Below are 24,258 nucleotides of genomic sequence, written 5' to 3' on the forward strand. Positions count from 1 at the left end.
CAAATTTTTTTTCTCTCTGAAGGCGTGGAATGACTCTGAGGAAGATGAGGCAGCTGTTCAGTTTGGGAACACATGGAAACACAGGGGACTAGTGTTGTATAGTGGTTAGAGCACTGGATGAAGAGCCAAGAGATCTGGATTCAAATTCTCAGCTATGAGACTCACTGAAAGATGCTGAGCAAAGTCGTATTCTTCAGTTACAGTGGGGTCTTGACTTGAGAACTTAATCCGTATTGGAAGGCAGTTCTCAAGTCAAAAAGTCTGTAAGTCAAGTCTCCATTGACCTACAGTGCATTGAAAACCGATTAATCCCGTAACAGGCCGTTTTTGTTCCATTTTGCTTTTTTTCTGGTCTGTAAATCAAATCTCAGTCTGCAAGTCAAACCTAAATTTTGCGGCCAGAGAAGTCTGTAACTCAAAAAGTCTGTAAGTCAAGCCGTCTGTAAGTCAAGGGTCCACTGTACACAGAATTGTAAAGTCAGGAGGAATGGTCCAAAATTCCTGCTGCTGCAGAAAGGCCACTTGCAAAATTGTCCCTGAAAGAAAAGGTGCCGATAAAGACAATAAATTAGTAGCCAGATGAGACATGATTTGGCATTAGCTGAGAAAGGATGCCTGCTGAACAGAACAAAAAAATAATAAAAATCAAACTTTAAAAAAGAAAAAGAAAAAGAAAGGAAGATTGGACTTGAGGAAGTTACAGTATATGGAGTGTTTTGTTTGGCTGGATAAAGATAATGGTTTGAATGGGTTAAAAAATGGAAAGTGAATGGTACTGTATTGGTAAATTATTTGTTTGTTTGAACAGTGAACATAAATAAAATGAAAGAAAGCGAGGGCTGGATAAACCTAGAGCAAATCAGTGTTTATATATCACCTGAGGCACAGGTTGAGGAGTGGGAGTAGATCTGTTCTCCTCTTCAGCTCCTTCACCTCCACCTGTATCCCTACAGTAGTAAGAGGACAGGTCTCTCTTGTGTAAATGAGGGATTCAGGCACTAATTTAATGAGGATTTTTTGTACATCAAGTGTGGCTAGAGACAGACATTAGCTGCCCCACTAAATGGTTCTCCAGAACAAAAATCTCTATTTCAGCTGCTGGGAATTGCAATTAGGTGGTGGCCCCTTACATCACGGTCATGATCAGAAAGACTAGTATGCATGTGCTCATTGCAAGTAGACCACTTCAAGGTGCTTGATCTCCTTCCTTGTGCTTTTTTGTTTATATATATATATATATATGAGCACTGTATGACGGAGGACGGTTCCAAAAGGAGAACAGCCCTAAACTGTACTCCATAAACAAAGTGGAAACATTGTGTGGATCTGCTTTTTGAGAGACTAAGCAGTGCAAAGGTAACGTTTTGCAACCTTCAGGCTGGACTGTTGCCATTGTAGAGGACAAGATCGAGAGGAGCAGGAGAGTCAGCACTTTGCTGGATCAAGCCCTCTTGCAGAGGAAAACCACCGGTTCATCATGAGAGTTAATGATTTGGAGAAGATGCTGCTCTTTATTGTCGTAGCCGCAGGGGCCAGATTCGTCACGCTGCATTGAGCAGAGAATGTATTTGTCTGCTGGAGTCAAACCTCTTGTCTGCTCCTCCGTTGAAGTGAACCATGGCAGGGGATTTTGTTCACTTAACTGGCAGAGTGACAGGGTTAGCCAAGAGCATTAAGACTGGCCTTCTGCAATGTAAAAGCGTCACGTGTATCTATGTATGTACACAATTCCCATCTCTTTAAAGAAAAACCTTTTTTAAATGGACTGACAGTCAAAAGAAAAGCTTTAAGGAAATAAAAATTAAAATCAAGCCTCTGCCTGCTTTTGTAGGCTTTGGTTTTAAATTTAAGCTGAGATAATTCTATGTGGAGTTCCCTCCCACCCCTTCATGTCTTCCATGGCAATGACTGGTGGTGGCTGCTGATGCAAATCATAGCGTTATTGGAAGAGAGCGGAGCAGCAATCGGATTGCTGTTTATTTATATGTCTGTGCACCATCAGGCTTCTTTTATGAGGATGCATTTTGGGAAGTGTAGTCTGCAAGAGTATTGGAGCTTTCCACTGCCTGGTGTTTTCCAGATGTGCATGAATTGCAAATCCCTAGTGAGGAGGTTATAGTGCAAAACATCTGGTAGGAAGGTTGGAGAAGGTTTTTAAAAAACTGTGAAAAAACAAGGATACTGGATGGAATTATGCCTAGATGCAAGTCTGAGATCAGGATGTTAAAATACCCTTCAGACATTTATCAATACCATTCAAGGTCATCTGTTAATAAGAACCAGTTACTTTGATTTAATTCATTTTCCCGTATAATTAAAGCACAGCAAAGTCACATCCTGATTGTGATTGAACGAGCATATCTTGTCTGCTTTTGCAGTTTTCAGCTGTAAATTGCTAGTTGCTTTTATGATTACAAGGATCAATGGTGGAATGGTATGAAAGAGAGAGGTTTGATTAAATGCAGACATGATTCTGGTGATCCAAGGCTGTATGTTTAGAATGTATGCTTGAACCTGGAAAGTTGGGTGGCTGTCAGGAGGCAAAGACTATCTTATTAAGAGGATCCACTATCGGCCCAATATATATTTTCTGCTTAAGGGGAACACCCAAGATGGCACCCTTTCCATGTACGAAAACTAACCGAACCAGCTGTTTGCTCTTTCCTCCATACCTGAAACCATTAGTCTAACATAGGGGGCACAGTCCCTTCTGCTAGCTCCTAAGAGCACTTGACACCAAAGCTGGGCCATTCTGACAGAATGTTCTAACTCCACCCCATGTACAACAGTGCTCTGAGAATAGCAGCTGTGTGCTTTGACTAGCACATCAGGGGCTGGCATTGAAATGAGAGAGAGAGAGAGAGAGAGAGAGAGAGAGAGAGATTGATTTGAACCTGGGGCCTTCTGCAAATAAATGACATGCTCTTCCATTGAGCTACGTCCCATCTCCTGCGAGCCAGCCTATTTGGGCTCAGACTTTTGGATGATGTAATTTGGCGTCCGGTCTCCATCTGCGTGGAAGAAGATGCAGGAAGAGAAAGCCTGTTTGCCAGCGCCTTTGCTGCATGTTGAGCTTCCACAGATTCAGATGCAATTAAGATCATCCTGCAGTGGCAAAGATGCCGTTACCCTTGGAAACAGCAGCTTGAGATCTGGCACTTCCAGTCTTCTCAGAGCTGTGGGCTTTAAAAAGAGGACGCAGCGCTTTCTGAATGTCACAGCTGCAGCAGCAACAGCAAAGGAGGGATCCTTTTCTGCATCTTCAGAGAGAACACTTTCATAGTGGCCCGTCTTCATGTATAGAATCAATTAATGCCTGTGGCACAGCTCTTTTAATGGCAGGTCAGAGACATCATGAGTTGTGTTCAGTGCAGCTTCCACCTACCTGCTGATTATTTCTTACTCTAGAGCAGAATTCCCCTTTAGTTTGCTGTGGTACCTGAGTCAGGGAAGCCATGGTTTGTATAAAATGTATGTTGCAAACTATGGTTTGTTTCTAGATAAGCATTGGAAACCACAGTTTGAACTGGATTTTCTGTTCTTGTCTGAAGACAAGTAATGATTTGTACAAATCTTTGTTTATTTCATTTCAGGTGGCAAGGCGAAAACTATGGTTTTCCTGAAACAGGTTCATAGGAAGGAAATTCTAATGTGAGAGAGTATGCCCCAGCTTGCTGGCTGCCCTTTTTTCATGCACCAGGTCTATGGGGAAGAAAGAATGTTTTTCAGGTTATAGGGAAATATATCCTTCTTTAAAAAGCACTTAGGACATGAGCTGAGTTATTAGATGCACATATAACGAATGGCAGATGGTTTCACATTCCCTTTCAACATATGTATATATATCTGCAGAGGTGTTTCTATTAAAAGTAAAAAATACAATCAGCTTAAAGAAATAGGCAGAGATTACCCGAGAGATCATTGTAGCCTGAGAGAGACGGGGGGGGGGGGGAGGGAGGAAGGGAGAGAAAGACAGACAGACAGACAGATGCAAACAGAGGTACAGTATGTTCATTTGAATGTGACCTCACTTCCCTTATGGAAGCCTGAAGTATTCAATCACGGAAAGGTTTGCAGTACTAGGTTTTACACAATGGCTCCTCACTGGAATTCATGTGGTTGTAATATTGGATTGCAAAGCCAATGTGCATTGCAACTATGGATGCAAAAATGGTCCTGAGAGATTGGGTGGGAAGCATATATTGTTTAAACTGAAACTTGGCCGGAGAAGATTTTCAGCTTGAAAGCATAAGCTTTAGCACCATGTGTTAAATTGTCGAATCAAGGTCTGTGCGCGTGTGCATATGTGTGTATGGAGTAACTAAAACCAAGTTGAGGGATTTTTTTGGTTTGTTTTTTACATCCGGATTTTTCTCCTTTGTCTCTTCTAGACAAAAAGGAAATCTAGACAGGTATGATTAGGTTTGCCACCTGAAAAAAGTGGGATGACCCCTTTCTTCTGGTGCTTTCCTAGACACAATGGGATTTAATGTTATATTATAGTGTTTACAGTTGTTTATGAATGGATCTCTGTGGGATTTCCTTCTGGAGGAGAGAGGGGTTTCAGACAGCTGCCTCGAAATGTGGCTTCTGTTTTGAACTCCTGAACTTTCTGGCTAAAATCCAGGATGCTTATCAGTGCTTGTGTACACATGGAAAGTTCCTGAACTCTGCTCATCATTTAAACGTTCACCTGGAAATGGTCCCAAGCTGATTTTCAGTCTATTTGAGTCATTATTTGTGACTCACAGGGCTGACGCTACCATCACCGCAGGCAACACATGGTAGGAAAGGATGGAAAGATGTCAGAGAATAGGTCTGTGAACCACATGGCCAGCCCTGTGCCACCTAAGCGAGCCTGCTGCCTCAGTTGTGGTGGAAGCATGCATAGAAATTTGCTCTGGCTGTGAGCATGGGGTTGTTTCTGTGGGTGTGTGATTCTGGGAGTTGTACGGTAGTCCCAAAGAGAAATGTTTCCTATCTTTGGGCAAATGACCGAATTATATTGTCACTTTTGGAGTAAGATACAGCTGCAAGTCTTGTCAACTTACAGAAATACAAAATAATCAGTGAAATACAAAATAATCAACGTTGGGATGAGATATAAATTTATGTTGGGGTCAAATATAATTGGAAGTCTAGTCAACTGCTGAGGGAAAAACAGTGCCATCATATCCTTTGCCTTAGGTAGCAAAATGTCGTGGGTCAGCCATGCTGAAATGTTTATTCCTCCTTCCTGCAGTTTCCCGCCTTTTTTCACCCCCTCCCCACAGCGACTCAGCGTTCCTTGCCCACTGAGCATGCTCAGTCTTCATCAAGCAGGATTCCATGTGTTTTAAATTGAGCCTGATGAAGACTGAGCATGCTCAGTGGCCATGGAGTGCCGCTGAGTGGCAGTTGAGGGAAGGGATAGAAAAAGGCGGGAAACTGCCGCTTCAGCAAGGCTGACCCACAATATTTTGCTACCTGAGGCCAAGGATAAAATGGCACTGGAAGTTGACCAGACTTCCAACAATATCTTATTCCAACATTGATTATTTTGTATTTCTGTAAAGTTTGGGTCTCCTCGGAGAATTCTAGTTTTCGGAAGGTGTCGTGGGGTGGTGGTGGCATGTAACTTTTCCACCCTGTGATCACCAATAGTCACAACCAGAACACTGGAAGTGTGGGCTAATATAAAAGCAGACAAAAAAAATTGGTATTGTTTTCCCTCAAAAAGATACTGTATCCTGTAAGACGTTTTTAAATTTTGCACAGGGATTTTATATTTTAAACAGAGATTGTCAACTTGTAGCCTTCTAGGTGTTGCTGGGCTGCAGCCAGCAAAGTCAATGGTGAGAAATAATGGGAGTTGTCATTCATAACATTTGGAGGGCCACAGATTAAAAAAGACCTATAATGTTCATATCAAATAGAATTCATAGAAATGTCCCTTTTAAAAGAAAACCTGAATGCTGCCTATGCTGTATTGCATCCATAACATTATGTCTGGTGATTTAAGATGAGGAAAATATTTGTTTTTTAATTTTAATCTGAGATTTATCAGCAGGGCAAGATGTGAAACTTGAGTCTCCTGGATAATTTAAGTTGACTTTGACTCACACTGATGAGTTTGGATCGCTGTTAGTGAGGATATCACTGAAAAAGCTTGTTAATTATGGCAAGCCCCCATTTTGTTTATAGATATGTTAGGAAGAGGTTGTGGTATGAAAACCAGACAAGCCTCCAGTGTTTTGCTGCCTAAGGTCCCTTTTTAGGAGAAAGGACTTTAAAAAGATTTGAAAGAAAATCAATCAATCAATCAATCAATCAATCAATCAATCAATCAATCAATCAGTCAAATCTCCTCACACCCAAGGTAGGCACATAATGCGTAGGGCAAGGGTGAATTTATTTGGTACCTGAGGAGATAATTATGCAAGTACTTTCCCCTCACAGTACGCATAAAAATAAGAATAAATGTTATTGACACATTTGGACACGCAAATGACACCCATTGTTGGTGTTCACTGGCAGCAAGAGTTTTGAAATTTCTTTCTCAGCTATTAATTTTTAAATGCTGAGATGGAAGCCTTTGTCACTCAACACACCCTGATTTTCCCTCTCTCTCAGGCACGCGTTGACATTTTTATTCAGAATTTAAAAATTCTGGCTCAGTTGTTGCTGCGGTGGTCAAGGATCGGTATCGTGCTGGCTCTATTTGGCGCTGGAGGCTAGGTGCCTCACAGGATGAAACACTTATTTTGCCATTCATTAGTCAATGAACAAATAAATACTGTAGATGGATGGACAAAGAAACAGATTACCAAGCACCTCAATAAATGTTTAAAATGTGCCGCTTAGACAAGTGGTGTGGTAGGCAATGACTAAGTTACAAATTCTGCCTTTTGCATTTTCTCCCCTCTCCGGGAAAAGATTCATTTTATTTTATTTGAATTTAATATATTCAGTGGGTGCAGAGACAGACCTGTTCAGTCAATATCACATCTTTGTGATTTGATACAACCCAAGCATGGATTAACCAGGTTGCAAGGACTGACCCTATTGTTAGGTAACATGGCCTCAGGCAGCAAAAGCTTGTTAACCGCCTAAACTAGCCTGCTATTTTAAATTTTGAAAAGGATGCTGTCTCATTATATGTATATGTTTGGAATTTGCATTTGTATCCTGTTTTTCCTTTTGTGAGCTCACTGTAGCTCACATGGTTTTCCCCCTCAAAATTTTTTCCTCACAGTCTCCTTGTGAGGTAGGACAAGTTGGAAGAAAGTGGCCCATACAGGCACACGGCTGCCCACACTGAAGCGAGATTCGACTGCCTCAGCCCAGTCAGCTTTTGTACCTGGACTGGGCCGAGGGCACCATTAACGACACCTTTTACCTCAGGCAGCAAAACATCTTTGCCTTCCTGAGGTCATCATCCTGGGTCTTAATGCTTTCAAAATTTGAGCACATTGGCACTAATTTTCTCTGAGGGGAATGTCAGAATTTGAAATGGTGTGTGTGTGTGTGTGTTTAAGTTTCTAATTTGGCTGCCCAAACCAGAGTTTTTTACGTTATCATTAAAAACATACAGCTCCCTCCAGCAGAGTGCTGAGATTTTTCTGAGGTACAAAATGGCCTCAATGGCAGTGGGCTTTTTAAAAAAAATAAATAAATCCTGCAGAGCGGTAGCCATGTGCCCCGTTGCCTGCAGAAGGCAGGTGGTCGCACAGGCATCCCACTGTCTTGTTGCCATGGAAGCAGGCGGCCACAATTTCGTGTCAGGGATGCAGGAAGGAAATGGCTCCCCTCGGGCTCCGCCATTGCAGCCTAGCCGGGCGATGGGGCCTCACGCGGAGAGAGCAGTGTAGCCCTAACACCATCCCAAATGGCTCATTAAATTCAGGAAATTTTGAAAGCAGAATTGGATCAGCAAGAGTGATGCCATAGACACATTTATTTGGATGGAATTCCGAATGCATATCATCATCATTACTAATAATAGTAGCAGCAGCAGCAGTAGCGGTATTAGTATTAGCATTTTTACCTCAGTCTTCAACCTAAAATGATTCTAGAACTGCTACACACAGTTTCCCCCCCTCTAAAGTCTTGCAGGCTTACAGTCTAAAAAAGACATGATGCAAAAAGAAAACCGTCTGGGGTGGAAAGAGGAAAAGAAAACCAAGTAATTGTTGTTCTCTCTGATGCAGACTGGGGGAATGGCTGCCGGAGAACTCCCTAATTCATTTTTTCCCCAACCCTGAGCTTCTGTCACCCTGAGCTAGTAATGGGTAATGGGATTTGTAGTCTGACTACAGGACTTTAAAAAGGGGGAGGGAGGGGGGAAGTTTTCCTTCCCTTCCACAATACCTAGGAGAGGGTTTTCCCCCAATTACATTTTTCCTGGACCTTAAAATCAAAAGAGCATCATTTAGGGTTTCGACTGCTTATGCCGATCCCTGGGAAGCAGGACTGGTTGTATATCCCATACAATGATAGCAAACAAAAATTTTCACATGTAGATTCTTATGTAGACAAAACAGCACGCTAAGCACACAGAAGGTATGTATCAGTAGGATCAAGAGAGCTCTGAGGTTTGTCAAAATAGAATTTTAAAAATGTATAAGGGAGAACTGTATGGAGGGTTGAGTTTTAAAAAAACAACCCTGCCTACATGGCTTTCACCCCAAAAATGCCCCGATTAACTTTTCAAAAAGCAGTCTGGAAATATCATATTGAGTAGAGGGATTCATGAAGGGCGGGCGGGCTGCCTGTCCCACTTCAGACAGGAACTCTGATGAATCCCACTTCCTTGTTTTGATCAACGTTGCCATGTTGGTGCCTGAAGCAAAGAGTGGTACGGCGCCCCAAATGTTGGGGGGGGGCAGGGTTCACTCTTCCTCCTAAACTGATAATGAGATGCTCTCCCTGAAGGGACTGGGCCAGTTTGTTGTTGGGGTGGCGGTGGAGGTAGTGGTTAGGGCTGGCTGCATGCCACTTGGTTCTTTCCTTTCCTTGTTGCCTCCTCCCACACTCTTCCGCCTGAGGCCACCGTCCCATTCTGCCGAACGATAGGGCCAGCCCTGGGAATGATTCATGGGTAGTTTCCACATCCTCCGTTGTCCAGGGTCAGTTAAGGATAGTTCAGCAGCGTCAAGTCAGAAATCCCTGCAGAGCAGCGACAGCCACTCTGCTTGCTTTTCAGGCTGAATTATGTTTCTATTTAAGTCCAGCTCCACGCAGGGGTGTTGTCTCTGCATTACGGGAGAGGGATGCAGTAGCAGTAGCCTGAGTTTTTTCTTCTTCTTCTTCTCTGCCCTTCCAAAAAGGATGCAAGTTTTAGCTGGAAACTTTGGGGCATGTTTCTGGCTTGGCGTTGGTAGAGGTATAAGCCAAGAGCAGTGCATTGGATGGATTTATGGTGGAAATCTTCACTGATTTATATCTGGATGGAAAGGATAACAGGACTTTTTTGGGTTTTGCTGCCGTTAATGTTTTGACCAAATTAGTTTGCATAGCTTTCTCCTCTCCCTGTATTCTGAAATAAGAACATTTGAAGAGGAAAAACAGGGAATGGGATGCTGATATTCCCTATATCTCATCATATTGTTATATAAATCCTGGGGTATGGCTATACATGAACCTACCACAGGGCTGACCCCCAAAATTTTGCAGCCTGAGGCAACAGAAGATGTTGCCTCTTCCCAATCCCATTCTATTGGGAATGGTAGCAGACTCATACTTCCATCAGGTCAGGTCAGGGTGCGCATAGTACAGTATATATTTATTTATCTATTTATTTATCACCTTTCTGCCCACCAGTGCTCCCGAACCAATGTAGTACAGCAAAACAAATGAAACCAAGTGACTCTGCAAGCTCTCTGTTCCAACATCTTTCAGTTGCCTGAGGCAGCTGCCTCATTCTGCCTTGTGGCAGGGCTGGCCGGAGCCAGCTGCGGATATGAACGAGGACAGCCAGATGTCCATCTTAGACAGTCTTTGGTTTCAAGGGTGTAGAACATATGGCTGTCAGTATGCTGTCTGCAACTTGTGCCAGCCCTTGCCCATTTAGCCAACGGGATGGGATTGCAATCCGTTGTAATCCAGCAACATTTCAGTGGTCAAACATTCCCCTTTCTTAACTTTAATTGCTGATGATGACCTTTCCTGTGCAAATACTGAGCCTGAGCCCCAGAGATAAGCATTTCTACTTTCCCTAATAGCTAATATTTTGCCAAATATTAAACAAAAATGAATGATAATTGTTTAAGATTGGTATATTTGCTTTTACTTTCTCTGTTATATCCAGAGGGGATAAGAAAGCCATCTTGATGTTATCAGGATTCCCCACAAGCTTCTCAATTCCATGTTCTTGTCTTCTTTTGTATGTTATGTCCTTCCCAGCCCCTTTACGGAGAGCACCCATTCTGCACAGCCCTGTCTTTATTGTCTCCGATTGTCATCTGTCCAAAGTGGCATTTGTGAGCATTTTTGGTCTGATTTTACATCTAGAACCATTTGCACCATTGTGATCCCAGATAATGAGCACATTCATAGTCTATCAGTGCACCCTTAACAGGGTAGTACAACATGGTGGTATACAGTGGGTCCCTAGACAGAATGCATCATTGTTTCCCAGTGGTTTTGACACTGGTACCATATCATATATTAATATTGTACATTCATTGACTATAGTACTAAATACTATTACTATGACTACTGCTAATAATAATAATGTGGTCTACAGCAAAGATAAGAAAAGTTATATTTCTCTCCACACAAAGTTATTTTTCTCTCCACACTGGTGATGAAATTCTGAGACAACCTTTTGCAATTTCTGTTCTAGGGCTGGACTGCGCTTTGAGTACTTTACGTGGCTGCATATTTAAGATAAAATGGTCTCCCTTAGGCTTTAAATCTAAATAGAGGTGACACAAAAGGAAAAAGTGATGAGTTTGGTAAGGAAACCAACCCAACCCCAAAAAACTTCAGGCACAAGTTCTTAAAGTTCTGAAAGTTCCTCATTTTGGTGGAATGTCTGTTGTTCACTACTGCTGTAGTGATCAGAAAATGCTGATGACATCCAACTCTGTTTCTCCTTTCCAACTGAATCCAGATTTTTAAAGTTCTAAACCCATGTCTAATGTCAGTAAAAGTAGCATCCAAGGCAGCTTATAGTCTTTGTAAAACAATAAAAATAAGTACAATGAAATTGTTAATATCAAATAAAGCCACTATGATCAGCAAAATATGTAGTTTAAAATATCACAGTGAATTGCTAGCAATTACTGTAATAATAAATTTAATATTTTTCATGTAAATTAATGCTGCCATATAATGCTATCCCATGTAGCTAGCAGATATTTTAACTGTTGTATTGTCCAGTTTGTTTTTAATCTATTCCTGTCCTGTTTTGAACAGTGTTTGCAAACTGTCTTGAGTGCTATTCCTCCTCAAGGTGGAAAGGTGGGGTATAAATGTAAGAAACCAACCAACTGATCTGATTTGTGTCAAGTCAGTCCTGTCTGGGGACTGCAACAAAGATGGATTTGCATGCATTTTGCAAGAACACGTCGCATGTATTCCTATTTCATATCAAATGGCAGAATATCAGTAAAACTCTGCAAAAGAAGAAGTCAGGGGGAAGTGGGGGTGTTTGGAGTTGGTGCCAGAGTCTCTGATGCAATACTGGAGGGACCACAGATGTGTGGGAGGAGGGTTCAACACAGCCCTATGATGGAATGTGCACTGCAAAGCGATCAGGAAAAGGGAATTGTTTCAGGGGAAAAGTTGTGGGTGGGGGTAGGGGAAAGACTTGCAACTGCAAAGTCAGCAAAAATAAAACATGAATTCAGAGGGACATTTCCCTCCCACCCCCAGTAGAGCTGATAATTTTGCTCCCGGGGCTGTTATTTGCTTTTGTCACAAGCTCCTTCCTCTTGCTCTTTGCCTAGAATCAGGAGGAAATGGAGACAAGTCCAAACTTTTGGCCACTGCTATTGATTTCCCCATAGAGGGAATTGCTTGTCCTCTGTACATTTCAGTAATGCAGTCCTCCGCTCCCTTATTACTGCTAGATCTCAGCTGATGGGGGTTCATTGATTTGCAGAAGCTAGCTAGAAATTTGTAATTAATAAAGGTAAGTACAGTATCTGTGCCAAACAGAGATTCTCAGTAAGGGCTGATGACATGGTAAATGTGTTGTCTAGTTTGGACCTCAGCCAGAGACTCTCTTGACAAGGTCAAAGGAAGGAAGGAAGAGGTCGTTCACCAAGATCCTTGTTTTGTTTCAGGGACTTCCTACCCCGTGGGTCTGGCATTGTAACCAGGCGTCCCTTGGTCCTCCAACTTGTTACCGCCAACACAGGTAAGTGAACCTTTTCTTCCTCATTCTGAATCCAAATTTACATCTCCCTACAACTCTTTGCTGTTCTTCACAATGAGAGGAAAATGTTCGACATTTATTCTCATTCAAATAACCAGTGGCCATGAATGGACCATAAGGGACGTGGTGGTGCTGTGGGCTAAACCGCAGAAGCCTGTGCTGCAGGGTCAGAAGACCGAGCAGTTGTAAGATCGAATCCACGTGACGGAGTGAGCGCCTGTCGCTTGTCCCAGCTCCTGCCAACCTAGCGGTTCGAAAGCATGCAAATGCGAGTAGATAAATAGGTACCATCTCGGTGGGAAGGTAAACAGCGTTCCGTGTCTAAATCACACTGGCCATGTGACCACGGAAAGATTGTCTTCGGACAAACGCTGGCTCTGTGGCTTGAAGAGCGGGATGAGCGCCGCCCCCTAGGGTCGGACACGACTGGACAAAAATTGTCAAGGGGAACCTTTACCTTTAGCTTTATGAATGGACCGTATTCTCCTACAAATATTGGAGATATTGAAAAAAGAGTTGACAAACAAAGCAAGTGTTACAAGGCAGAATAAAAGTCTAAAAGTCAGGTTAATGAGGCCGGGCTGAGTTTAGAGAAATAACAGAGCTTTTTCGTTTTATGCCACTTGTACCACCACTCCTAATCTTAATAAACATAGATTTAGTTTGACTATATGATTTTGAACTGAGTTTAGACATAATACATTAGAAGTAATGACCTCACATGTTGTATTTTATTTATAAAACCCACCTGAAAATTGAGCTCCATGTCTTGCTGTTCCCCTAAATTAGAAGCTAGGATGAACATTAGTGATGGGTGTAACTGGAGGTTCAGAATCTGACCTTGTCTGCAAGGCCAATGGACATCTCCATGTCACGCTGAATCCTCTTGCCCACTCCATCCTCTGCATCTGTGTTTAGGTAAGGGTTGCTTATGATGTTCTATTGTGTTGTTCTTCTTGCCTAGAATATGGTGAGTTTCTACACTGCAAAGGGAAAAAGTTCACTGACTTTGATGAGATCCGTCAAGAGATCGAAGCGGAAACTGACAGGGTTACCGGATCTAACAAGGGGATCTCTCCTGTCCCCATCAACCTACGAGTCTATTCTCCTCATGGTAAGTCATGCTTTGGAACCCAATGAAGCTGTTGTGAGTTTTGGAAACTTATGCCTGCCTCTGGTCTACTGTCCCAGTGTCTTACTCAGTGGCTGGAAAAGTTACTTTTTTGAACTGCAACTTTCAGAATTCCTATTGATCACAGCCATGCCTGTTAGTAGTCCAACCAAGAAACTTTTTGCAGTTTGGCTTGTGTTAAGAATAACTCCACTGTTCTCCATAGCATCTTAGTTTAGGTGCAAGGTAAAGATTTGAACCTCAGTCTCCCACTTCGTAGTCCAGTATTCTTACCACTATACCACACTGGTTTCCTCATGCTGCTCCTTTCAGGCATCCAATACAAAAGGCATCCGTTTTAACCATTTTAATTTTTGCCTTCTCTTCTTTTTCCCCAGTCCTGAGTCTGACCCTAGTAGATCTACCTGGGATGACCAAGGTTCCTGTTGGAGACCAGCCTGCCGACATTGAATTCCAAATCCGTGAAATGCTCATGCAGTTTGTCAGCAAGGAGAACTGCCTCATCCTTGCTGTCTCTCCGGCCAACTCAGATCTGGCCAACTCTGATGCTCTGAAGATTGCAAAAGAAGTTGACCCTCAAGGTGACCCTAAGTTTTGTGTTTATGTTTTTCATGTTATGTCATTTTTCTCTTCCCACCATGGCCATCTTTAGTTCTCTTTCTCTCTCCATGGATCTGTTGCACAAACACCTAACTTTCATTCTCAATTGCTTTGTTTCATGCTCCTGCCAGCACTCTGTTGCACACAGCCTACTGCACACACACACACACACACACTTCTTGTATATACCTTGAACGCATCCTGTGTTATTGAACTCTAGCAGCTAAGCAGGAGCAAACCTAGTTAGCACTTGGATGGAAGGTCACAGGCAAGTAGCAAGGATCTCCATGAAGGGCTAGGGGGAAAACAACTTGCTGAACACCAGTGTCAGCTGGCTGGATAGCTCAGTGGTTTAGATACTATTCTGCAGAGAAAGAGGTCGGGAGTTTGTTTCTCCACTGTGCTCCTGGGAGAAGAGCTAGCCTGTGTAGGCTTGGACAAGCAGCACAGTCCCAGGGCATCCCCAGAAGAAGGAAATGAATGGTAAACCTTTTCCCCCTATCTTGACCCACATTACTACTGTTTTTAATTCTATTATATGTTTTTATTATATCTATTATTGTTAGCCTCCCAGAGTAGACTTCGGTCTAAGTGGGCAGGGTATAAATTTAACAAACAAACAAACGAACAAATTCTGAGTATTCTCGACCTGGAAAACCTGAAGAGGATTGTAGTAAGTCAGAATTGATTTGGCAGGACATGATTACTATTATTTAAGCAATGGTCAATAACAGTTAATAATACTGGGTTATATGGACCAATGGTATTATATCACACAAGATGGATCCCCATGTTTGTATCACCCCTCCATGGCTTGCTCTGATCCCACTGAAGTTTCAAATATACTATTTATACAGATCTGTCCTTTTGGGATGAGAGCAATCAACTTACAACGGATTTGTAATATGTAAGAGTTTAATATACTTAACACACCTTAAACATTATAATATTAGATATTCTGACATAGGGACTTCAGCTTCACCATACGCATGGACTCTCAAGCTGAGCTGTCAGATACTCAGAGATATACGTGTACATGGATCCCTAAAGGGATGTAAGGCAAAGAAGAAAAGCAGCAGCAGCAGCAGTGAGGTCAGAGAGGAATTCAGTGCAGGAAATACATAAGGTGTTAATTGTATTAAAATACCTGTGTGACTGTCTGGGCTAGACCTAGCAAAGGTTGCAGTCCCTCAATAACTGAAGTTTTACACAACCGATGAGTGCTGGTTTGACCTTCATATGATGAAAATACAGAGCACATACTGAATTGAAGCTACCTAGTGAGCTGCTTCATAATCCTCACTGGTTCAAGACACACCTTGTTACTGACTTCTGAACAGGTCAACGTACCATTGGAGTTATCACCAAACTGGATCTGATGGATGAAGGAACTGATGCTAGAGATGTTCTAGAAAACAAGCTGCTTCCACTACGAAGAGGTAAGGGAGTTTTTGTGAAGTTTCACCTTCACTCTTCTGCACACCCCATCCATCCACCCCCATTTCCCTTTAAGTCTCTTTTTGCTCTTACCCTTTCAACACAATCATGTCCAGTCAGGCTTGAGATGAAATCCACTGGAGCAGAGTAGAAAGATAGGAACATTTCACACTCCATTTTCATCATTTGAAAAGGGATTACTAATGAAATACTGGGAGGTAGCTACACTTTCAAGGCACATTCCATGACAGAAGTCTAAAGGAAGCTGTACAGTATTTATTTTTCAGGATATTCCCACTCCCTGATGACATTAATACCATCTTCTGGGTGCCATTTCAGTTGGTATTTAGAGGAGTCCAGCTGAACTAGATGAGTCGGTAGCTTCACCATTAGAAGCTGAATTGACTTAGAAAGTAAAGATATTTGACTGTCTTTCAACAAAGTTTCACAGCCCTGCATGTTACATGCTTTGGTAGTTGGTAAATTTAAAAGGGCTTTGTTTGCATAATGATTGTGCAAGCATAACCCCTCTGAAGAATGCGTGTCTAAAGAAATAAAGGTTTATCACCTTCTAATTGTGAAGCCGCCCTATCTACTTCAGCCCTGAGATAACATTCGATATATCATCAAGCATGTGAAGTATATAATAACTTCACCGCTGTGTTCCTCATGAATTCATTTCCATGACTTTCTTCCTTGACTTTTCCAATTTTTCCTTATTTAGGTTACATTGGCGTGGTGAACAGGAGCCAGAAAGATATTGATGGGAAGAAAGATATTCAGGCTGCACTGGCTGCAGAGAGGAAATTCTTCCTCTCCCACCCGGCATACAGGCACATGGCTGATCGCATGGGTACACCTTACCTGCAGAAAGTACTTAACCAGGTAATGCCATCCATAGAGGGGACTGAGCAAGTTAGGAGTCCAGCATGCAGTATCGCCCAGAGTGGTCAGAAGACCAGATGGGCGGGGTATAAATCAAATAATAAATAATAAATAAATAAAGCAGACAAATAAAATGTAAAGATTATCAAGATCACTGAAAAAAATTCCCCATTGTGCATGAACAATCTCTATTCATTTTGTCACTAGTGTTGGTATATACCAGTGACTAGTAGCAGAACATCAACGGATCTGCCCGCTTTCCCTTTGTCCCACTATGCCAAGTCAGAATTAGAGCAGCAGCATAGGTGGCAATTTATTTAAACCACTTGTGTTTGATTAAAACTGTGGCACAATTAACATGCACGTCTAACAAATATAGCTAATAATAACTGCATGCTAGCAAGTCAGTTCTGACTTATGGTGACCTTTCCCAGGGTTTCCGAGGAAGAGAATTCACAGAAATGGTTTACCATTCCTTTTTCCTGGGGCAACCCTAGGACTGTGTAGTTTGCCCAAGACTGCACGGGCTGGCTCTTCTCCCAGAAGGCACACAGCGGGGAAGTGAATTCCAACCTCTGGTTCTCCAGCCAGATACTTAACCCACTGGGGTGTAGCTAGGACCCTACAATTTACTTATATATCCCATGCCAGCAAAATTTTGAACATCTCACCATCACATCTCCCAATGCACTGAAAAAAATCTGCTATAGTTCCTAAGCCCTATAGGATAGGTTTTTAGAGTGAACTGGGGCTGAGTGAGGAAGAAGGTTGCTAATGTTGGTGGAAAAAGGGGATTCAGTGGAAGGCCGCTATTGGTTCCTAGGTTACAGTGTTGATTTAATTTAATTTCTTAGGAAAACTGCACATGCAGCTAAATCATCTTTAAAGAAAAAGTTTCAATTCTCACTGGTACAGGAAGGAAAGCTTCGAGGAATGCTTAAACTCAAATCAAAGAAAAAATACTTCCCACTTCCAAACATTTGTTTTTTATCAACAGACATTGTGTTTTGACTTATAAGAGAACTGATATAAAAAAAAACAAATAAGCCATCTGAAACGTTGTAGCTAAATCAATAATAACAAACGGTAACATTTCATTGAGCAGCAAAGACAAGATACAGAGACAAAATGTCATGCACTAAACACCTTTTGACATGGGCTTTACTGAGCAGTTAAAGACCACCCTGTAGGTACATAGGGCACAATATATATAATTAGTATGAACCCAAATTCTATTTGCAGAACTAGTCCTTCTACAGAATGGATTGTTTTGTAATGAAATGGTTAATTAAACAATCTCACCATAAAGCATGCTGCCAATGGCATTAAAAACTGCTCTTCCCATGAACTTTCAAACATCACCTTTTTCCTCTGAGGTTCTTGTTCAAAGATCTATGGTGGACTAATGCAAAGATATATGATATGATATGATATGATATGATATGATATGATATGATATAATATAATATAATATAATATAATATAATATATAAAAGCTGTAAATAAACTGTTGAAAACATTGGAATTCATATAGTTTGGATAACTCAGTGGTAAAGTCTCTGGCTGTGGAGCCGGAGGTTGGGAGTTAAATTCTCCACTGTGACCCCTGGACTTGATGAGCCATAGGGTCTCTTGCAGCTCTGCAGTTCTAGGGTAATTACATCTAGAGCTTGAAAAAGTTACTGTTTTGGACTACAACGGCAAGGGTCCTTCAGGTAACATGACCACTGGTAGAAATAGCTTCACATAACTCTGATTATATTTTACCTTTACAGATTGCCTTTGTTGGTCGGTGATGCATGAACGTGTGGGATTGTAATTTAAAAACAACCAAACAAACCTTGCTTTCTCTTGCAGCAACTGACCAATCACATCAGAGACACACTGCCAGGCCTGCGAAACAAGCTCCAAAGCCAGCTTCTCTCTATTGAGAAAGAAGTAGACGAATATAAGAACTTTCGCCCCGATGACCCTGCCCGCAAAACCAAAGCTTTGCTTCAGTAGGTGGCAAATCCTTTTCTTTTCTTTTTGGCTAAAAATAGCACGGCAGAGGGACCTTGTCTCTTTTTAAACCCACATTATTAAAAATGATTTAAATACACCAGATGAGGTCATGATAGCAGCAACATCAGTAGCAAGACAGGAGAATTTCTGGATTTCAGTTCATGGCATATGTAATAGTTTATAAATTGAAATTAAAACATTTCATAGTCCGTGTGGAATTATTCACTCACTTGGATAGGAGTATTAATTGAATAGTGTATTTTGCTTCCTTACTAAGTTCTTTTAACCCCCGTGCAGGATGGTTCAACAGTTTGCTGTGGACTTTGAAAAGCGCATTGAAGGTTCTGGGGATCAGATCGATACTTATGAATTATCTGGAGGTGCTAGGATCAATCGCATCTTCCACGAGCGATTCCCCTTTGAGCTGGTGAAGGTAATGTTGCCTGATTTACAAACTACTTGAACCAAAGTGCCTTTTGTCAGTCTCCCCAAAGGAGAAAAAACATTGTTTGAACACATTTAAGACACCACCTTCCCATAGGAGCTGAGAAAATCTGAGTGCTAATTCAATGGGAGAAGTAGCTGCTAAACCTGTGCCCGGTGAAAACTTTCTTTAGACAAGCCAGTTTTCCCTTTCTCAAAACCCTTTTCTACTCCATGCCTTCGCCTTTTATGGTAGCCAATAGTCACTGAGGAGTGAAAACACCTCTTCTGTGTACACTTTTCACCTATCCATATGGAAAGCTCCAATGGTCTATTAGTGAATCATGAGAACATACATGGCATGTTTATTATTATTGACCTAAGTCATTGTAATGTGTGACACTAGACCTCCAACAACTCATAAATCATTTTAGCAAGGCCTGCCAAGACTTTGGACTAACTATCAGCCTGAAGAAAACACAAGTCATGTGCCAGGGCGTGGACTCACCTCCCTCTATTACTATCTCCATGCAAGAACTGGAGGTTGTTCATGAATTTGTGTACCTTGGCTCAACAATCTCTGACACTCTCTCCCTAGATGTCGAGCTGGATAAACGCATTGGGAAAGCAGCTACCATGTTCTCTAGACTCACAAAGAGAGTATGGCTTAATAAGAAGTTGACGGCATACACCAAAATACAGGTCTATAGAGCCTGTGTCCTGAGCACACTCCTATACTGCAGCGAGTCCTGGACCCTTTGTGCACGGCAGGAGAGAAAGCTGAACACCTTCCATATGCGTTGTCTCCGACGCATTTTTGGTATCACCTGGCAGGACAAAGTTCCAAATAGAGTAGTCCTAGAACGAGCTGGAATTTTCAGCATGTATACAATATTGAAACAGCGCCGTCTACGTTGGCTTGGGCACGTCGTGAGAATGGCTGATGGCCGGATTCCAAAAGATCTCCTGTATGGAGAATTAGTGCAGGGAAGCCGCCCCCGAGGGAGACCACAGCTGCGTTACAAGGACATCTGCAAGCGGGATCTGAAGGCCTTAGGAATGGACCTCAACAGATGGGAAACCCTGACATCTGAGCGTTCAGCCTGGAGGCAGGCGGTGCATCATGGCCTCTCCCAATTTGAAGAGACACTTGTACAGCAGACCGAGGCAAAGAGGCAGTCCCGAAACAAGCAAAACCAGGGAGCTGGACAGGGGACAGATTGGATTTGTCTCCAGTGTGGAAGGGATTGTCACTCTCGAATTGGCCTTCTCAGCCACACAAGACACTGTTCCAAGACCTCCACACAGAGCACGATACCATAGTCTCTCGAGACTGAAGGATGCCTACACAGACTTTGACAATCTAGTGAAAGCCAGGAATCTGACATCATTCTAGATTATGACTCCCTCATGAAAGCGAGAAAGTCAATTTATTCCAATTTGTTTTATCTGTCCTCTTCCCTGGTGGATCACTTGCAACTATAGAACTGTTTTCTTTCTTTCTTTCTTTTTTCAGATGGAATTTGATGAGAAGGAGCTCCGAAGAGAGATCAGTTACGCCATTAAGAACATCCATGGCATCAGGCATGTATCAGTGCAGTAGAGGCAGCACCTCTACTCCATTCCTTTGACAGTATCTCTAGAAATTTCCAGAAATCTCCAGAAATTCCAGGTCCAATCCAGAAGACTTCAGAGGTATGGTAGGTTGGCAACTGGATCAATGAAAGCCATCCTGGCCTCTGGGTTTGAAACTTATGGGTAGGTTATACCACTCATTCTGTTGGCTTGCTTAATGTTTACCCTGAAGTCAAACTTTCTTTTCTGTTTCTTATGAAAAGGGAAGTGGTGCCATTGGTAAGAGGAAGTAACATGGGCTACTTCCAGTGGAACAGGAAGTGATGTCATCTCTAAGAAGACATAACATGCTAACCCTCCTGCCACCCCAGCTATTGTTTTATGTTGCTTTCCTAATATCAACAAGAGCTTGTTTTCCCAATCTAGGGACAAGAGCGGTCCAGTCTGCAAATTCATAGCAAACCTGCTGATGCTGGTGTAAAATAAACAAGTCAAAACTTAATAGCATTCCTATAATATAATACATGTCAGCTATGTATTAGAGCTTGCCAGGTGTTTGACTAGAAAGGATGCTTCAGAAGGTAATCCAATCCAGAGGAGGAATATAGAAGAATACAATATAAAGTCTCTACTTTTCTATATGCAATCCCCAATGGCTTCAGGCAACAAAAAAATTGCAACATACGAATAAAACTCCATGGAGGAATTTGGCTTAAATTACCAACAGGAGCAGGTTGAATTGAATACTTAATTACGGTCAAAGACCAGTAAAACAGGAGCAGGTTTAAAAATTGGAGCTAGCTAAAATCCCATTAAGCACAGATGTTGTTGGACTGCAGCTCCCATTTTCCTTCCCTGTTGGCTTTGTAGGCTGTGGCTGATGGGAGTTGCAGTCCAAAAGCATCAAGAAGGTAACATCATTCTTCTTTTATTTTGTAAACAGTAAAACAATGCTGGTACTTCAATGTACAGAACAATAGTGCAAAACCCTGTTGGAGAGTCTTCTTCATGTTTTTTTTAACCCTTAGTTTGAAGCCACAATAGTCTCAGAAAGCAGAAAAAAATGTTGTCTGTACTCTCAGAGAGCTCTTGTTGATGAACTCGCTTTCTTTCCTGGGTTTACAGGTCCTCTTCCAGCAGATAGCCAAATGGAATTTCTGTGATACTTAGCAATTGCCCTGAAATTTTATGTGTAATGCTATGACATTCTCCTTGCCCTGTCTCCCTCCCACCTTGTTCTTGCCCTCCATTACCACCCCTGCCCCCTCCCTTGCCAATTTTGTCCTGGGTGTCTAGAACTGGTCTCTTCACGCCCGACATGGCCTTTGAGACCATTGTGAAAAAGCAGGTGAAGAAGATTAAAGAGCCTTGCCTGAAATGCGTGGACATGGTCATTTCGGAATTAATCAATACCGTTAGACAGTGCACCAAGAAGGTAACACGGGAAGGGAGCATGGAGTGCAGCCAGACACGCACGCTCATGCCCACCTGCCCGCTGGCTGAAGCAAAGCGTTTTGTCACCTTGGTGATGGCCCTTGCCTGGCAGTTATGTTCTTGTGGTTCTCTTTTTCTAACCATCTTCCCTAACAGCATGACTAGACTTGAGCGAACCCAGCCTGGAGGAATTTCCTAGCCAATCAGAAAGAGAGAGGGGAAAAAGCATCCAGGGTGCAGTCAGTGTGCTAGATTTACACAGAAGCTAAGCAAGCTGCACTTTACAACCTCAGATTAGGAAACGCTTTTAAGTATTTAAGTAAAAGAGGCCAGAATCCTACTGTTGATGAACGTTAGCATAAGGGAAGTTGCTTAAGTCTTGGCAGGAAATTGCTGCTCATTTATGAGGTGCTCATTGTGTTCCTGGGCACATGCTTACAATCAGATACGTGCCCACGAACACAGCGGAAACAGCTAATTAATGAGTGGCGGTTTGCCATCAGGACATACGCTGTTTCTGTTACGGCCTTTTGCCCTTATCAAAGTGGCATATCCTATTTTCAAAAAGAGAAGCACTAAGCCTTCATCTTACAAAAACTGTTTTGAAATACTTTTTGAAAAACAATTTAAAATTCTTTCAAATATTGGTGTGGGAGGTAAATTGTTGATGTTCCAAGTTCTGTGGATTTTTTAAAATACCAACTGTACCTGGCTCAAATTTGCACCATTCTAAAATTTGATAGAACTATTGTAACTTTTAAAAAACGATCCCTAGATGAGAACATATGGGGCTTCTTTTGCAAGACCAGTGACAGCGCTGTCAGACCATCCTTGCGCTTCTCAACATGCTATGTCTGACTTAATGACTATCGCTGTCTCTTGGGTCTTTGGGTTGGAAGGAGCCACAGATGCAGGCACATACTTGTTTTCTAAAACCTCTGCAGCTTGGTTTGTTTTCTGATTGGCTCAGTTTATATCCTGCCAAAGAAGAGCAGCCAGTGGCGAAAGAGAAGCTAACTTTAAAATATTTCTCCTGTCTTGATTTGCCTGCTTCTCTCTTTCTCTCTGTCTGAAGTCCTTTGGAATGGGTTGCCATGGAGGGTGTCCTGTGATAGACAATGAAGAGTTCAGAAGTCCCTTAATCCTCCCCATCCCATTTCCTAAATTATTGCAAATTCATTTTCTAAAGTGAAAAAAATTGTAGGCATGAAAAAGAGAGAAGAGATACGTGTTACTTCTCTGGGTCATGATCTGCTGCTTCTAGCAGGCCTCCAGTTACTGGAGTATCTTTCTTTTTTTTAAAAAAAAAGTGTTAGACTTTCTTACACGTGGGCTCTTGGAACCTCTGGCATGTTGGAGCAACTGCTGGCCAGTTGGGAGCAGGTAATGGGGCAGGGGGCAAGATGGATCATTCAAGAACATTGTTCGCGATGGACGGAGGCCAAGTGAAAGATGAGACACACAGGATTGTTTTGACAAAAAGCCACAGTGGATGACTATCAACCTAAGTCCCTGGTTCAAGAGGGTTGTGGTTTTTTTTTTACAAAGCAAGGCACACCTATCACAGGTTCCTCAAGGTTCTAGAATGCTGGTGGGAAATTCCTTACCCCTCCCCACCTCATGCTGCTATCCTTTTGGGGGTGGGATGTTGATGGTCTTGGCGGGGTGTCTGTGGCATTGGGGAGCACCCAGAAATTCGCCATCCGTGCCAGAGGGATACATGTTCTCAGGCTGCCAAGTATGTCATCTGAATAACTGAATCAAAAGACCGACTTTTCATGTCCCCTTGACCACCTAAATCTTCTCTATTAATTTCCCCATGAGTCAATTGCCATTCCTGATTCTTCTGTAAGTCCTCTTTCTCTCCGTGTTGTTTATTTATTTCTTACCTATCTTTCTATCTATCGGTCTGCCCTTCGCATTTCCCCCTTTTATTTTCTTTCTCCCCAACATCTCTCAGTGAGTCTGTAACCAGTAGTGAAACCCTATCTAAAACGCATAATGGGGAGACAGAGTGTCCAAAAATAAATGGCGTATAAGTGCTGGTTGTTTGTATTGGAGTAGGGTCCAGAAGCGCCTGGGTGGGAAACACAAAACTGAGGCTGCATGTATCCTATGGCCTGCAATTTGCCTACCCTTTGGGGGGTTAGAGAGAGAACAAGACTAGAAAAGATGATAGAGAGGAAACATCTGGGATAGAAAAGAGCCATTGAATGTTTGAAGAGGCATGTGACCTCCGAGCAGGAAGATATTATAGGGGTAAGAGAAGAAGAGGGAGAAGGGCTTTTAGTGATATCATGGGTTTATGACATTAGGTACTTATTTAAACACAGGATTCTGTTCTACAAAGAATTTTCAGTCCACCAAGCCCATGTTTGCATGCCATTTAATAGTCCAGAGGTGG

The 24,258-nt window shown here is 42.3% G+C and overlaps 1 protein-coding gene across 21 annotated transcripts in view; it reads left to right on the forward strand.

Annotated features, from left to right (window-relative positions):
- The window catches only part of DNM1 (dynamin 1), a 92,666-nt gene that overhangs the window by 8,232 nt on the left and 60,176 nt on the right, over positions 1 to 24,258 (forward strand). For 17 of the 21 annotated variants that reach the window (XR_013539626.1, XR_012082262.2, XR_012082264.2 and 14 more), the window contains exons 2-10: positions 12,273 to 12,346; positions 13,329 to 13,478; positions 13,874 to 14,077; positions 15,437 to 15,535; positions 16,258 to 16,418; positions 18,276 to 18,418; positions 18,720 to 18,855; positions 20,362 to 20,429; positions 21,717 to 21,855. Coding sequence is in view for 16 of the 21 variants with exons in the window: in XM_078382691.1 (XP_078238817.1) it covers positions 12,273 to 12,346; positions 13,329 to 13,478; positions 13,874 to 14,077; positions 15,437 to 15,535; positions 16,258 to 16,418; positions 18,276 to 18,418; positions 18,720 to 18,855; positions 20,362 to 20,429; positions 21,717 to 21,855 (1,174 nt within the window). In the remaining 5 variants the exon portion in view is untranslated. The remainder of the gene's footprint in view (positions 1 to 12,272; positions 12,347 to 13,328; positions 13,479 to 13,873; positions 14,078 to 15,436; positions 15,536 to 16,257; positions 16,419 to 18,275; positions 18,419 to 18,719; positions 18,856 to 20,361; positions 20,430 to 21,716; positions 21,856 to 24,258) is intronic. The other 4 variants (XM_072985118.2, XM_078382684.1, XM_078382686.1 and 1 more) reach the window with 1 other exon arrangement.

Source organism: Pogona vitticeps, chromosome ZW-PAR (assembly GCF_051106095.1).
Source record: "Pogona vitticeps strain Pit_001003342236 chromosome ZW-PAR, PviZW2.1, whole genome shotgun sequence".
In the NCBI taxonomy this organism is placed as follows: domain Eukaryota; kingdom Metazoa; phylum Chordata; class Lepidosauria; order Squamata; family Agamidae; genus Pogona; species Pogona vitticeps.